The 15,901-nt window shown below is 52.1% G+C and overlaps 1 protein-coding gene across 1 annotated transcript in view; it reads right to left on the bottom strand.

Annotated features, from left to right (window-relative positions):
- Window positions 1-15,369, bottom strand: part of RGS9 (regulator of G protein signaling 9) — a 58,162-nt gene extending 42,793 nt beyond the window's left edge. Inside the window, exons 1-2 of the mRNA XM_004592962.2 lie at window positions 15,176-15,369; window positions 4,401-4,497 (exon numbers count right to left, since the gene is read on the bottom strand). Of these exons, the coding sequence (XP_004593019.2) occupies window positions 4,401-4,497; window positions 15,176-15,232 (154 nt within the window). The 5' untranslated portion in view covers window positions 15,233-15,369. The remainder of the gene's footprint in view (window positions 1-4,400; window positions 4,498-15,175) is intronic.
- Window positions 15,370-15,901: the final 532 nt, after the last annotated feature.

Here is a 15,901-nt window from a genome sequence, read left to right as displayed (position 1 = left end):
CTTGGGACCAAGAAATGTAGACTTAGAAGTGTGCTCTTGTCTCAGGTCCTGCAGGTCCCAGAGGCTGGCTGGCAAAGTGAAGACTGGCATGGAAACAAGCAGGGGGCAGACAAGGACAAGGAGGGGAGAACAGGCACCCCCTCCCTCCCTCCCACTGCCTGGGTTCCATAGGTCTAAGGGCCAGGCACGCCATGCTCCATCAGTAAGGCCAAGCAGGCAGCTCAGCCAGAGCCCCTCGACCTCACATGCAGACACAGCTCCTGGTTAGGACAGGCACCACGACATCTCAGAAGCATGAGAAGGTGCCCTGGACACAGAGGCCACACCAGTAACAACGAGCTGCTTTCCAAAGCTCCCTGCCTGCATGGGAACCCACTCACAAAACACGCTGAGCCATGCAAGTGTTGTAGTGTACCCGGGAAAGCCACCACCTGCAATGGCATCATTCCGTATGGACACTGGTTTGCATCCTGGCTGCTCCACTTCCAGTCCAGCTCCCTACTAATAATGGCTAAGAGAGGCAGTGGAGGATGGCCCAATTGCTGGGACCCCTGCCACCCATGAGGCTCATGGCTTCAGCCTGGCTTAGTTCGAGCCATTGCGGGCCAACTGGGGAAGAAACCAGCATATGGAAGGGGTGTGTGTGTGTGTGTGTGTGTGTGTGTGTGTGTGTGTGTGTAACTCTGGCTTTCAAATATACAAATAGCTCTTTTTTAAAAATGCCCAAAAGATGGACAAGCTCCGCACTGCAAGCACCCTTGTGGCTGAGTGATTGCAAATTACTCCTGTCCCGGGAGAGGCTAGAGGGACAAATCTCTCATTTGACACCCTCCAGACAGGTTCCCATGGCTGCCCAGACACTGCAGGCTGTGCAACCTGCCATGTACCCCTTCCTTCCACTAACTCCGCCCACACCCCTTGCCCACAACTTCTGCTGGCGATGGTTCTCCTTAGCTGCTCTTAGCTTCACTCACCTCTGGCTGGCTGATCAAAAGCATACTCCTCCTCCTTGGGGCCAGGATTGTGGCATAATGGGTAGCGTCACTGCCTGAAATACTGGCATCCCATATGGAGCCCCAGCTGCTCTGCCTCTGCTCCAACTCCCTGCTGATGCACCTGGGAAAGCAGTGGAGGATGGTCCAAGTGCTTGGGCTCCTGCACCCATATGGGAGAACCAGAAGAGGCTCCTGGCTCCTGGCTTTGCCTGGTCATCCATTTGGAGAGTGAGTCAGTCAATGAATGATCTTTCTCTCTCTCTCTCTCTCTCTCTCTCTCTCTCTCTCTCTCTCTCTCTCTCTCCCCACCCCCCACCACCAGTGTGTGTGTGTGTGTATGTGTGTGTGTGATTCTGAAAATGATGAATCAAAAAAAAGTACAACTGAAACCCTCATTTAGAATCCTCCTGAAACGCTAGGACCGAGTGTTGAGACATCCCCACGCCATGTGTCTATGTCTGAATGCCACCCAGCAGCACAGGGAGCCAGGAGACAGCCCCAGGCAGGCGGCAGACTGATAAGCTTTCTCCAGTGAGGAGCCAAGGGCTTTGTCATCCACTTGACTGCTTCCCGAAATAGAGCAAATGAGATTACAGTGCCACCAGTGTCTGCACCCTGTGGTCTGGCTGACAGCCTGGCCCGCCACACAGGCTCCTGTGTCAGCAACCTGCAGCTCCAGGAAGCTTTGGGGCACCTATCATCCCAAATACCGCATGGCAATTGGTTTGTATCAATACTGATGTTGCAGGCCAGGCTTTCTCCCCTGGTCAAGTTTCTACAGCCAATGGAATTCACCCACACAGGAGGGATAAGAGAGAATGCAGAGGGGAGTGTGGCTTCATGGTAATCCAGGAAGCAAGCATGCCCGTGGGCCAGAAAGGCAAGCAGCTGGCACACACTGGCCGTGAAGTAGTCACAGAGTTGGGTTCAAGCCCAAGAGGGCTGAGAGACATGAGGATAAACTTGAACCTCTGTGTATCTCTGTGGCCCCCTGTGCAAAACAAGGCTGGTCAGACCTACACTGAATTCCAAGGCAGGTGTTCACGGATACAGCATGAGGAATTACCAGCTCCCAGGACCTGCCCATGCTGAGCACTGGCACAGCCCTAGCTTCCTGCAGCTCCAGCCATCACTCTTCTAGACCAGAACTGCCATTCCTTCTTTTCTTTTTTTTTAATAACGCAAACATTTATTAAACTATAATAAAAACATTCGATCAAATTACAAAACCTGAGCAAGAAAAACAAACGGCACATGCTTAACTGTAGTTGACATTCAAATAAAATTTGCATTCCCAAAATATTATACAGTAATTAGAAAATACCAGCCAAAGTAATATTAGGATACTTTTACGTGCGATCTCAACAAATTTGAACAGAAGCAAATTTTAACAAAGGTAAATTTTACAGTGAAACATAGCAGTAGATTAAGGATCTTAACATGTTTATTTTACTGCTATTTGACACTATGATACAAAAATAAGAGGATTTACTTGACATTTTTAATAAATATCTCATGGGCTGTTGAGTGCCTTACTGGTGAAAAGATTTAACTGGCTAATCTCATCAATCCATTTTGTACATTTAGTAAGCATCATCTCTGCCCTACATAACTCTTAATGCAATTCACAGCACACAAATTGTTATCAAATTAAATACATAATCAACTCGGACTTCTCAACAACAAGGAAATTAGTAAACCATCAAATGGACTGCTTACCGTACACTTTGCCATTCCTTCTTTAAAAGAAAAAAGCAAGAAGAAGGAGACGAGGTCAACACTGCCAGCAAAAGACACCTTAAGGATCCACACTCAGGTGTTCAACTCAAACAATGTCTAGGACTCTGCACAATCTTAGAACAGGACTGATTTTTGCAGTCACTCAACTTCCAGCATTTATAGGAACAGGGCTAGTCTAAGCACTGGGTTGCCTTGATGAGCAAGACCAGGGGCCACCTGTAGGGGCTGGCGGTCAAGTGAAGCACCCAGGTCAGAATGAGTGGCACCCAGGAGGACGGTAGGGGGAGGAGCAGGAGGCAGGGATGCCCCAGGAAGAACCATCACAGCTGCTTCTCAGAGCAAGGCAGAGAGCTGGGGCTTGCTGCAAAGTCTACCCCTTGGTCCCTGCCCACCTCCTGCTTGCCGTTGGATGTCTAAAGCTACTCCACTTCCTGCCCTCTACCAGGTGCCTCCTTTAAAAAATACTTTATTTTTATTTGAAAATCAGGTTTACAGAGATAAGGAGAAACACAGATATTTCATCTTTTGGTTCACTCCCCAAATGGCCACAATAGCCAGAGCTGAGTCAATCCAAAATTAGGAGCCAGGAGCTTCATCCAGGTCTCCCACGTGGGTGACCTCTTCTCTTCTCTATGCTGCCTGCAGCGTTCCAATCACCCTTCCTCTCTAACCACCCAAGGATAGCCAGCTCCCCGTTTGCACTTCAGGAAATCTGAGTGCCATTGCTGGTGGGGACACCCATTCCTGGAAATAGTCAGAGGGAGTAGGGACCTGTTAGCCCACTGCTTCTGCCAAGACCAAGAGGCCTGGGTGAAAGACAAGTAATAGGGTTCTAAGGGGGACAGAGTGTGAAAGCTCACAGGGATCACAGCACTATGGGGAGACCCTGTTGGCCACACGCCTTGGTAGGAAGTACACGCTGCATCTAATCCACCCGCCCCAGACACCGGCAACACATGTACCCAAATCTTCATGCAGTAACCTGAGAAGGCCTGTTCCGTTTCCTTCCTGACTCATTCCTCAAAAAACAAACAAAACAAAACACTAGTCAAGGAATCACCAGACTTATCCCATAAAGGACTAGATAGCAAGTACCCAAGCTTTGTGGCCATGACACAGGCTACAGAACTATACACTTCAACCCTGCCACCCGGGTGTCAAAGCAACCTGGGTGACACACAAGGAGCGGCCATGGCTGTGTTGCAATAAAATTTAATTTACAAAGTCAAGTCATAAGGATGTCACACAATAGCATAGCTAGCTAATACTGCGCCTGTACTGCCGGCACCCCGTATGGTGCTGGTTCGAGTCCTGGCTGTTCCACTTCTAATCCAACTCCCTGAGAAGGAAAGTAGCAGAGGACATCCCAAGGCCTTGGACCCCTGCATCCACATGGGAAACCTGGAAGAAGCTGCAGGCTCCCCTCTTTGGGCTGGCTCAGGTCTGGCTGTTGCAGCCATTTAGGGAGCGAACCAGCAGATGGAAGATCTCTCTCTCTCTCCTCCTCTTTCTCTGTAACTCTGACTTTCAAGTAAAATAAATAAATCTTAAAAAAAAAAAAAAAGCAAGCCATGGTCCAAATGTAACCCAAGTGCTGTAGTTTGCCACACATCCCGTTCCTTGAGGGTTCTGCTGCTGGCCCAGCCCATCGGCACAGTACCTCACCTGTCATAGCATGAGGGACACTGGTGACCAAGACCCTCTGGTTCTGCATCCTGACCCCTGTCTCAGGATTCTGCATGTCCTTCACGAGCGCTTCGATCTGCAAGACAGAAAGGAAAAAGCTGGTCGCTCAGACCCGTTTCAGAAGCTGGGTGGAGGGCTTGGCGGTAGCATTGAGCTGGAGCCCAGGAGGCAAAGCAGGACCAGAGGTCTGCTCACGGGATGCAGCATCCAGGGCAGACAGGAGCAGCTCCAAGGGACCTAGAACCACACCTGGTAAAGACACAGGCTCCCTCCCTGCAGCTTGGAGTCCTTCTCATCAGGAGATTCCTGGGGGAGAGGAGGGCCTTCTAAGAGAAAATGAGGTAGAGCAAATGGGGATTTTCTTGAACAGAAACTGACAGGCTACCATGAGCCGGGGCATGACTGATGACGGTGCCCTGAGCGTGAGAGGGATGGAAGATGGCAGGAGACGTACTGCAGCTGGAAGCCAGACCACAACAGGCCCTGAAGCCATCTGTGGAGTACAGCTCATGTTCCGGAAGTCATGGCTGGGGAATGCTTTAGAAATGAGACCCATAACAGAAGGAATAACACGGAATAACACTGGGGGAAGAAGCGGTTTGCCGAGGTACCAGGTGATATGTCCCAGGTCACTGTAACAGGTCAGGCAAGCAACGATGAGCGCCCCACACATTCCACCTCTTCCCCCTATCTGTCCTCAGCAGAGTGGTCTGATGAGCCTGCCAATGACCGTGGCATCCAGCTCTTCTCTACTCGGCCATTTTCCCCGGCACACAGGACAGGTGCTGCTGCTGCTCCACACTGCTGGGACCTCTTTCTCCCAGACTCTCCTCCCACTCCCAGCTGGCTGCCCTGATGCAGCCACACTGGCTCTCTGCTTCCCCACCGTCACGTCTAGCACACTCCCAGCCCTGACTGTCCTGCTCAGCTGGGACCCTGAACTCCATTCTCCTGGCATGGAAGATAATTCTGTCCTTATTAGTGGTTGGCTGTTGTGATCTCCCCTTTCCCCCAGAAAGTAAGTTCTTCAAAGGTAGATCTTTTGCTGTATTTCAAGTGCCCAGCAACTGGGGACTCAATTAAATGGTTGATGCAGCAAGGGGAGGCAGTGACTGGGATAATGGAAGAGAGGTGTGGCTTTCAGAGCCCTTCTGCACAACATTTATGCTGCACACAAGTGACTGGGTAGGACAGTGAGGGAGGCCAGGGAATAACACTGAGATTTATAACTTCTGTGACCAGAGTTGCCAGCTCCCAAGATAGAAAATGCAGAGAGAGGGAGAGAGAGAAGCGCCTTCTTGAAGCACACACTTGTGCCTTGGGATGCTGGCTGCAAAGGACTGCAGATATGCCCATAGTGTGTGGGAGGGAACCAGAAACAGCCGCCCAAGTTCAAAAGAGGTCAGAGGCAGAGACATGAATGGCAGACCCGTGGACGTCAAAGACAGGTGCAAGCCAGAGGAAACTCACAAACTGTCCAAGGAAGATGGAGCCGCTGGAGGACGGCCACAAGGACAGCTTCTTCATTTTCAGAGCAGATTTCGGTATTTTACTATTGACATCATACGGTTTTTTTCTCTCTTACAGAAATGGACTGGAAATAAAATCATCTACAGGATACCTGAAAACCAACTGGACGTCCATCACCACTCAACAAAGCCCAATGTTCCCTTCTTGTCTCTGGGTGTCTGGGATTGGTGCTGACCAAGCTTCACAGGCAAGGGCTTCAAATGTCACACAGTGCCCGTTCCCTGGCCCAGATGTGCTTGTCAACAGTCGGTCGGTCGTTTAACAACCAAGCACAGTCACGGTCATCCTGGGAACCCAGAGAAGGGACGCTACGGCCTCTGAACCCAGGAAAGTCACCTTCCAAAGCAACAGTGGGTCCCCAAGCTGTGCGGAGCTACACGTCAGGACCCCTAGGGGATGCCTGAACCATGACTGGCCAAACCATACAGGTAATGCTTTCTCCCAATACGCCCACTCCTAGGATGAAATTTAATTTATCGTTTAGGCAGACTAGAAGATTAGCAACAATGACTAACCATAAAATAGAATAATTATGACACTACAGTGTAATAAATATTATGCAAATGTGGCCTCTCTGTCAGGCTCAAAACATGGAATTTTCCATTTCATATCTTTGGATCATGGTTGACTGCAGATTACTGAACCTTCAGGAGACAGAACTGCGCATGAGGAATGATGGTGCGTCAACACAGGATAGAACAACACCCAAGGTGTAATGGTGAAGGTGTGGGAAGGGAACCTCAGGACCAGGACTCCTAAAGTGACCCCTATGAAGTTGGGAAGCAGCTGGCCACCGGAAAGGGGCCCGCTAAGAGGCCAGGCTAAGGGGCCTTGGGAACAGAAGCATCAATCAGGAGCCAGTAAGCGAGCACAGACACCTGGGTCACAGTTCTCTCTGAGGTACATGTCGTTGTGCCCAGCAGGACACAACCTCCTGAAGGCCACACCTACACCCAACCTGTCCACCACTCCAGCTCCTTGACTCTTGTATTCCCCTTCATATTTCTGATTTGAGTACATCCTTATTGTTCTCTTGACATGTAATAAAATGACACCCATGCACACCACACGAGCTGTTACAATAAAGTCCTTGCAGTCCAAAGGAAAAAGAATTTGGGATGGGCCTTCAAGCTGATGACTGAGATGCAGCTGGCTACGCCTGAAGAAGAGTCCCAGCTCCACTTCTGATTGCAGCTTCCTGCTAATGTGTACCCTGGGAGAGAGCAGGTGATGCTCAAGCTCCTAGATCCCTGCCAATCATGTGATAGTCTCGAACTGAGTTTCTATCTCTTGGCTTCTGGCTGGCCCAACCATTACAAGCATCTGAGAAGTGAACAATAGATAAGATCTCTCTCTCTCTCTGTTTCTTCTCAAATTTTTCTTAATTAAAAAAGAGAAAGAACCCCAAGGTTCTCCTTGCCTTGCAAGATTTTCTCTACTAACTGTAGGTTGCTGGACAACTCACTGCACCTATAGGCATTGCCCTTCCCTACCATAAATTGAGAATATAATGGCAGATGCCCTACTAGCAGACATAGGTTCAAACCCATCTCTTAGAACCCAACTAAGGAACTGTGTGAAACTACTTTCTAAGGAAAGATGCCTGTTGTATGTACACAAAGATACTCAGGTTAAGCATTCCTTAGCTGAAGCGTTTGGGGCTGAAGTGTTTTGGATTTGGGACTTTTCTGAATTTTGAAAATTTGCATTTACATAACGAGGCATCTCAAAGACAGGGTCTGAATATAACAAATGTAATTCTTTCTGTCTTCTATCCACCTTAGGCTCATTGCCTGCCCGTAATTTACACACTATTTTAATAATCAAGTTCATGAAACAAAGTATCCTTTGAATGTTCCCCATACAGAACATGGTCTGCTTCTGAGGTCATGGTGAGAACCTTTCTGTTTGTAGAGTCAGGAGAGTGAGTACTCAGAGAACTTTGTATTTGGGAATACCCAGGCTTCCCAAGGGGAGGTCAGAATCATTCATTAATAATGATGAACTTTGCTTACAATCATCCATATTAGCAGCACTTATATGATTAACACATTTTTGGAACTTTGCCTGCAGGACATGCTTCCATGTCTGGGAAGAAAAACCCAGCTCTACTTACCCGACAAATGTGTTTGTTGATTATATATTTAGTTTCCAACACTGTGGGAGGGAAGGGGTATAGCAAGGTCAAGAAACACTGTGGGAGGTTCATTATATGAACATTACAAGCAAACCAATATAAAAGCTGGGGGGTCTGGGTCCATGGGAAGCTCAAAACAAGCAATGTTCCAATGCAGAAGCTGGGGACCTTAAGTGAACTGTTGGCTATCTCTTAGACCCGTTCTCTGGGGGGTGCTGGAGTATGGAGATTACAGTACTACCTGTATCATCCTAGGGGTGTTGTGAAGACCAAATGAGATTAAGCAGGTAAAGCACTTGGGATGTGCTAAGCACAACCTGTTCATGAGATGGCAATTGCAGCCTGAATTACAGACCAAAAATAAGGAAGAGACTGAGTGGAATAAAACCCAAAGGAGCAGGATGGGTGAGAAGACCCCAAAACATGTGCATCAGTGGGGAGCAGGATTTCCAAAGCAGGGATGTCGGGAGACAGGCCTGGGAACCTCTGCGTAGGAAAGTAGAGAGATTGGCATCAGATCCCTTGTGTGTGGTTGGCAAAAATGGTTTACCTGCTATGAAAAAAAATGGTATAGATGCTCATCAAAAAATAAAACTACCAGAGGATCTAGTGACCCTACTTCTGGGTATATATCCAGAAGAACTCAAAGAGATAGCTACCCTCCTGTTTGTCATAACCTCATTCACAAAAGTCAAAATGCATACAAGCTCATCAGAGAAAGAAAACGGGGCATAAACACATAAACACACAACAGAATAGTATTAGGACTTTTGAAAAGAAGATCCTACAATAGGCAGCCACACGCCTGACCTGTGAGGATCCTAACCTGCTAAGGACAAACACTTGCTGATCCCACTTCAAGCAAGTATCATCAATAGGCAAATCCATAGAATTGAAGCGTCCAGTGCTGCTTGCCAAGGGCTAATGGAGACAGAGTGAGGAGGTGCTGACCCTGGGCAGAGACCACCAGTTAAGTGACCAAGTTCTAGAGACGTGTGCCACACTACTGCACCTATAGCTAACAACCCCACAGTGAGACAAGAAAGAGACCCTGAGCCAGGGGACCCTGAATTGGAATGCTCCTACCTGTCACCCAGCCAGCCTGCTCCTAAAGTCCCAAAGAATACAGTGATGTCCTAACTAGGCACCGCGGAGAGGGGAGGCCGAGGGAGTGCAGTTTCGATCTTGGTCGCAAAGCCTGTATTTGCAGGTGAGCCACCATCTCTAGGAACAGCCTTGAGATGAGGCGTACACTTGAGGCTGCCAGGGCGGCCCAAGCTGTGCCAGGACTCCACATGCAGGAGTGATGGCAAGCTTCAGTTTCAGACACTTTCTTGGCTCCAGAATGCTCTGGAACACAAACTACTCACTACTGCTCCATTCGGAGCTGCAGCCACCGGCCTTCTACTGTGCTGGGGCTGGCGGTAGCTCACACTGCAGAAGGGTTGGTGGCAGGAAGGCAGCAATGAGACAATTCCAGGAGGATGCTGGCCAGGGTGCTGGGAGGTGACCCCACTGCTCCTGGGAGTGGCCAGGAGGCCAAGGAATGACTTTTTCCAGATGACCCTACCTAACAGGAAGTCTTACCTTTAGATGGCCCTGCAATAAGTACCTGATATTCTTACATGAGGGCCTAAGACTCCCCATTCCCACTTTAGCTGCCAGGCCAAAGGTCAGCCACCTTCATGCATAAGTTCTTATGGAAGAGAAATAGACACTTTACAAGTTAGAGAGTGGCAGTTTCTCCTTGTCTTTACATTAAAAAAAAAAAATCTAGTTATAAAGAATTTGAAAATGATCTCCAGAGGAGGAATAATGAGAGTTATTTAAAAGCACAATGCGAGAAGTCAGATTTCTTTCTAGGTGGTGTGTCATCCTTGGTAGAAAGGAGGGGGCAAGGCAGAGGGGACCAGGGAACATTGCTGGTGCGGGGGAGTGCAGCCCACTCAGAGTCAATCAGGTTTCCTCGAAACTTTCTTGATATTAACCCAACGGGGACCTCCGTACTTGCCCTACCTGAGAAGATCAAGGTTCAAGCTTGGGATGCTGTTTTAAGGGGCTCTGCTGCATCCACCCCACCCCCCAGCATCATCTGGCAAAAATCTCACACCTACTCTACCCTGCCCCCAGGACCTCAGCAGGTGACTAGTTCTGGATACAGGAGCATCCAAGGTAAAGTGAGGTGGATCAATGGACCCTAAGCCAGTGGGAGTGTCGTCTTTATAACACGGGGTGAGGACGAGATGATGGTCCTTCCTGCCACAAGTGGATCTGACTCCTAGTGCTTCGCACAACAGGAAATTCAAGGTCTAAGTGTGAATCCCTCCCAACCTCGCCCTAGCTGCCACGGGAGCAAGTTTGCCACCGCAGCCTAAGCAGGCTCACACTCCCCAGGTGGGAAACCACGCACCCCATCACAGAACCAAGATGATGGGAATCGCTCCCCTGAGGAACTCAGGCCCTGGCCTTTGTGCAGCAAAGCCCACCTGCTCTCTCTCTTGCTCTCTCTCTCTCTCTCTCTGTCACACACACACACACACACACACACACACACACACACACACACACACTCTGCTCCCAGCATGCTGCAGGCATGCCCCTGGGGATGACATGAGTCATTGCCATCCCTGCCCCCTGGAATCCAGGGCCCTTCTCCTACCCACAGCAGCTCCCCGACTCCTCTCAAGGTAAGGAACAGCTCACTCTGTCCCCAGAGAACACACAAAGACCACATGACCGGGTCTCCCCGAGGCCCTGTGTGCCCCAGGTGCCCCTGTGTCCCACCTACCCTTTCCCAGACACCCCCGCGTGCGGAGGCACGACTTCAGGCAGGCGGGGAACCCTGACATCAAGGAGGGATCAGAGGCAACGGCTTTGATGGCTTCGGCATCCCACCCACCATGCCCACGCTGCTCGCATTAAGGAGCTGTCACTCACGGCAGAAGATCTCAAGGCTGGAATTTTCCTTTCAAGCAGGAGACGACTCCGGAGGGGCGAGGAGGGTGGGAGGAGGACATTAATAATCACGAATTCTCCCTCTCACGAAGACTGGGTGGGGGGAAAGTGGCCCAGTCCCATGGGGGGGTCATTGTTTTTCTAACAGAGAAGGCTGCATGCCTGCTGACCAAGCCTGGCCACGCTCTGGCCAACTCTCCCCATACCTGAAAAGCCCCGATATTACATTCAGATCCTGTCTCCCCAAATTTGCTCTTTCCCCGCCCAAAGCCTGGGAAGCTTCTGGATGAGCTGGGGCAGCCTTGTTGGTTCTGCTCTTGCCTCACTCACACCCCTTCCTGTCCTCCATCCTGCCTCCTGGACTATCAGTTTCTGCCTGTCACCTGTCTCTGGCCTCCACAGCGAGCCAAGTCAGACCTTGTTGTTTTGCACACAGTAGGATGCTTATGTCCTCTGCCTACAGGGGCCAGCAGCCTTGGTAAAGACCCAGTCAGTGTCCAGCTGGGGCCAAATGTCCCCTGGCTACGCACTCCAATCACTGCTAAGCTCCTCATACAGGACCCGCTTGGGTCCAGCCCCGGCTGAAGCCGCTCAGAACTTCAAACACAGAGTAACTTGGTGTCAGTATTTTTAGCAGCACAGCTGAGGCCAAGAAGCACTCCAGAGACTCGTGTCTCCAGCGGGTCAACCACTTCATCTTATTCATCCCTGATTTTAACAGCTTCTCAAGAAACTCTGAAAACACCCAACTGCTCGGCACGGTGTCACAGCCCTTCCCCCGCCAGGCTGGGGCCCTGCTCAATATCCGCCCCCCTTCCAGCAGTCCCATGCCCCACCTCCTACCTCAGACAGCCAGGCAGCCCAACCCCTGGGCAGGCTCCTGAACCACCCAGCGTCCGAGTTCTGGGTTTGCCTACCATGCCGCTCACCTGTAGATTTCTCATCCTTCCGTTCCCATCCCTGCACAGCACCTGTCCTACCGGGACCCCTCACCCCTGGAGAACCGACCAACTTATGTGACTGTTTTCTTCCCTAATTTACCCATCATCACTCACTCACTCCCAGCTCTAAGCTTCTTGGTGTCCCCCAAGCCCCTGCCACCAGCACCTGCCATGGAAGAAGAGCCCAGTGACGATGCCACACTCTGCCCAAATCTCCTCAAAACTTCCCATTTACTCACTCCAAGAGATACCAGAGCCATGCAGGAAAGCCAGGCTGTCCAACAGGCTTCTCTGTGGCACCAGGGTCATTCTCACAGTGATTCCCAAGGACCACAGCAACAAGTGCTGGGGACATCAGGTGAGAGTCACAAAGAGGGATGAGCAAGCCCCAGAACATGAGTCCACAGGTGCCAGAGCCACAGGCCGCTCACCTGTGCTCCCAGCTTCCCTACATGCCATCAGCTAGCCATCCCCCCCAGCAAAGCTCCAGGCAGGTGGGCCATCTGCTCCCACCCCCCCCCCACCCCTTCAGCAAGCCCAGGCACCCCAGGCAGGTACAGCACAGCTCCAGGGTTGTGTAGCCAGGCTTGCCTTGAGTCTGAGACAGGTGCAAAAGCCTCTGTAATCCCAGCAAGGAGGGGGCTCCTCTGGCCAGTGTTGCTCACCGCAGCTATGTGAAAAGCTGCCAATTCCTGGGTGACTGGGGTTGGGGTGTGGAGGCTCACTCTCCCCAAGGAGATTCCTGACCTGCAGCTCTCCAGTGTCATTTGTCCATACCAGGTCCTGCAATGGCTCCCAGGTGAACACCTTCAAAGGCCCTGTGAGCCCATTAGGACCCCTTCAATCTCCACCTCCTCCCCAGTCCCCACCCCGGTAGACATCAGACCCCTTTCTGTACAGAACAAGTCAGGCTTCCTGCCGCTCCACAGCTACCACCCACAGTATCCCCCCTTCTTCCCGCCTAGACCCCTCTCTCTGCTTTTAGGCCCAAGTACATCCAGTTAGGCGTTCCACCCTCTGCCCTTCGTGCAGTGTTGGGTCACTTCTGGGGACAAGTGTGACAAATGACACCTTCTGTTGTACTCCTTAGCATCTGTGTGCCCAGCAAGCCACTTAACATCTCTGAGCCATGAAATGTGATCCTGGGCACATCACAAGATGCTATATCTAGGTCCTGGCTGGAGACACACACACCGGTCAAGAAAGACACATTGACCGAGCAGTGGATGCCCCCACATCAGCGTTCTTTCCTTTCATCGGGCCCTGACCCAGGAGGCTGGACTTCTGGTCTACCAGAAGGTCTGGGCTGACACGCATCCCTTGCTGTAGGCTTTGCATTTCATCTCCTGCTCCAGGGAGCTCTGTGATACCACCAAGGGCCCCAGAACACACAGACAGGACCTTTGCTAGCACAAGGTAGAGGTTCCAGAACAGTGCTGCATGTGGAGGCAGGGCCTGTGTGCAGAGAGAAGGTTCAGAGGCCTAGGTCTCTGCAGAGGAGGGAGTATGAGCAGGGCACGGCTGGAGGAGGAGTGGGAGACTGGCCCAAGGGGAGAAAAAACTTTCCCAGAGAAGGAAACCGGAGAGAGAGCAGGGGTTTCAACAAGGGTGAAGAAGACCCCAAGGCGAGAGCTACCTGAGCCTGTAGCTCCAGCTCCTAGCACTGTACTGGGAGCAGGGACAGACAGGCCGGGAAGGCAGGCAGGAAATGCAGCGGAACATGGGGGTTGCAGCAGGAGGCTGAGTGGCCAGACTGGTGAAGGCTGGACTTGATCCTATGGGCGTGGGTTGCCAAAGAGGGCAGTAGGGGCTAGGGGTGTATGTGTCCAATGGAGGGGAGTCAGGGACAGGAGTGTGGTGTGTGTGTGTGTGTGTGTGTGTGTGTGAGAGTAAGGAAGGGAGGGGAGTCGGGGCCAGGAGTGTAGTAGGTACGTGTAAAGGATCACATGGAAGCAAGCAGCTGAAAGAAGAGGCTGGAAGGCTGGAGACCCAGACACCTGTCAGAATCCAAGATAAGGAAGGGAGGATCAGCAGTCAGGATGGAGGAAAATGCCCGAGATTCGCTAACAAGCTGAGCCTCTTTCTCCAGACAGTCCCTGCCTAGGCCTCCCAGCCTGAGCAGCCGCCCCAGGGGGAGCCAGCAGCCTTGGCACAGAGCCTAGAAGGTGATTTAGGGCTTACTGACACCAAACTAGAACTGTTAGCTCTGCTCTCAGAAGCCGTGCCCAGCCCAGACAGCGGCGGTGCTGACGCCCCTCCCGTCTCCCCAACCTGCAGAGGCCGCACCACCTTCTTGAAGCGGATAGACCTGGCGTGTCCAGGACCGTCCTGGTGTTCGCATGACAAGTACCGGGGAAACCAGGGCAGCCGGTCACCGACCTCTCCAATCTGCTGAGCCCCAGAGGCTCAGAGCAGGTCGTCCAGCTTGTCACAAAACATTGGGCTAATTCCACTCGATGGGATAAGCGCACAGTGTGAAAAGTGCCCCAGACAGGAGTTGGGTGGGGGGGGGATGACAAGTAAGCCAGGCTGTATCCCCTAGAGCTATCTTCCCCTGCCCTTGTTCTTAAAGGGCCTGGGACAAAATGAGCCACATCCCCAGCAACCTCCTCAATCACAGGTGTATTTGCCTGGGAAAACGTTGGCAAGACAAGGGCCAGCCTGCAGCTGGCAGCTGCTGCCAGTGCAGAGGCGCGCGGGTACACACACACAAGCTGCAACTGCTAACAGGTCTCAGGCACTGTGAAGGGGGGCCCTGGATCCCTCACACGGCACCATTTTCAGGGTCTGTATGTCTGACACCGCAGTTGGGGATCCAAAACAAACAAAAACGCTCCCGGCACATCTACGTGTCTGACCCCAGCCTTGGCAGGGCAGCCTTCAATCTGACAGCGCTGGAGCTGAGCTGTCTGCCGCAGCCTGCTCTGCGGAGTAACAGGTGGCCTTCCTCTCCAGCAGACAGACGACGGCGCGAGCTTTGGGCTATGCACTAGGAACAGGTTACAGGACAGCCAAAGCGCACACACACGCGCGCGCACACACACACCACGGCAGCGAGTCATTTAACATGCGGGAGCAGCGAGACCCCCAGGACCCCCACCTTAACCCGCCTTCGGAGACCACCCGGACTCCCACACCCCACGCCCCCGCACGCCCATACCCCCAAGGCCCACACGAGGGGCCAGGGTTACCTTGGGCAGAAAGGCCATCCTCGGCCTGTACTGCTGGCCTTGGTGTCGGATCGTCATCGTGGACCCCGCAGCAGGCACGGCCGCCCAGGGAAGGGCACCCGCGCACACTCCGAGGCCCTCGGAGGGCGCCGGGCGCGCAGGGCGCAGGGCCCGGGATGCTGCTCCAAGCCGCCCCGCGACTCCGCCGGCTCCGCCAAGCAGCTGGAAGCCGCGCCGGCCAATCAGCACGCCGCGCCGCGGACTCATTAGCATGCGCGGCGCCGCGCGCACCTGCCGCCAGGGGGCGCGTCCGGCTCCGCCTGCGGCGCGGAGCCCCAGGTGAGAGCAGCGGGCAGGCGGGGGAGGATGCGGAGGCGTGGCAGGCAGCAAATAGAGACGTGCGCCGTACCAAACGTGAGCTGGCCCATCCCAGCTCTGCCAGCAGCTTTGGGTAAGTCCCTTGAAAGCGTTTAACAATCAGTGTCTTATCTAAAAATGGGGGGGAAATTAATGAGATCATGATATTCAACAGCCAGATTAAATTACCACTGCTAAGTAGGGACATGTGTTACAGCCCAGAGGTTTGGAGGCGGGTAGAGGAAGAGGAGGGGAGAGAAGGGAGGGCGGGAATCAGAGATGTTGATTTCTAGACCAAATAACAGAGGTTTAAAAGTGAAGGACAGTCCTCAATACCATGTCAATTAACTCCATAATGTTGTAAACTGTAGTGGATGTTATGGCTTTTAA

Source organism: Ochotona princeps, chromosome 17 (assembly GCF_030435755.1).
Source record: "Ochotona princeps isolate mOchPri1 chromosome 17, mOchPri1.hap1, whole genome shotgun sequence".
Taxonomy (NCBI): Eukaryota; Metazoa; Chordata; class Mammalia; order Lagomorpha; family Ochotonidae; genus Ochotona; species Ochotona princeps.
This window is presented reverse-complemented; position numbering and strand designations above follow the sequence as displayed.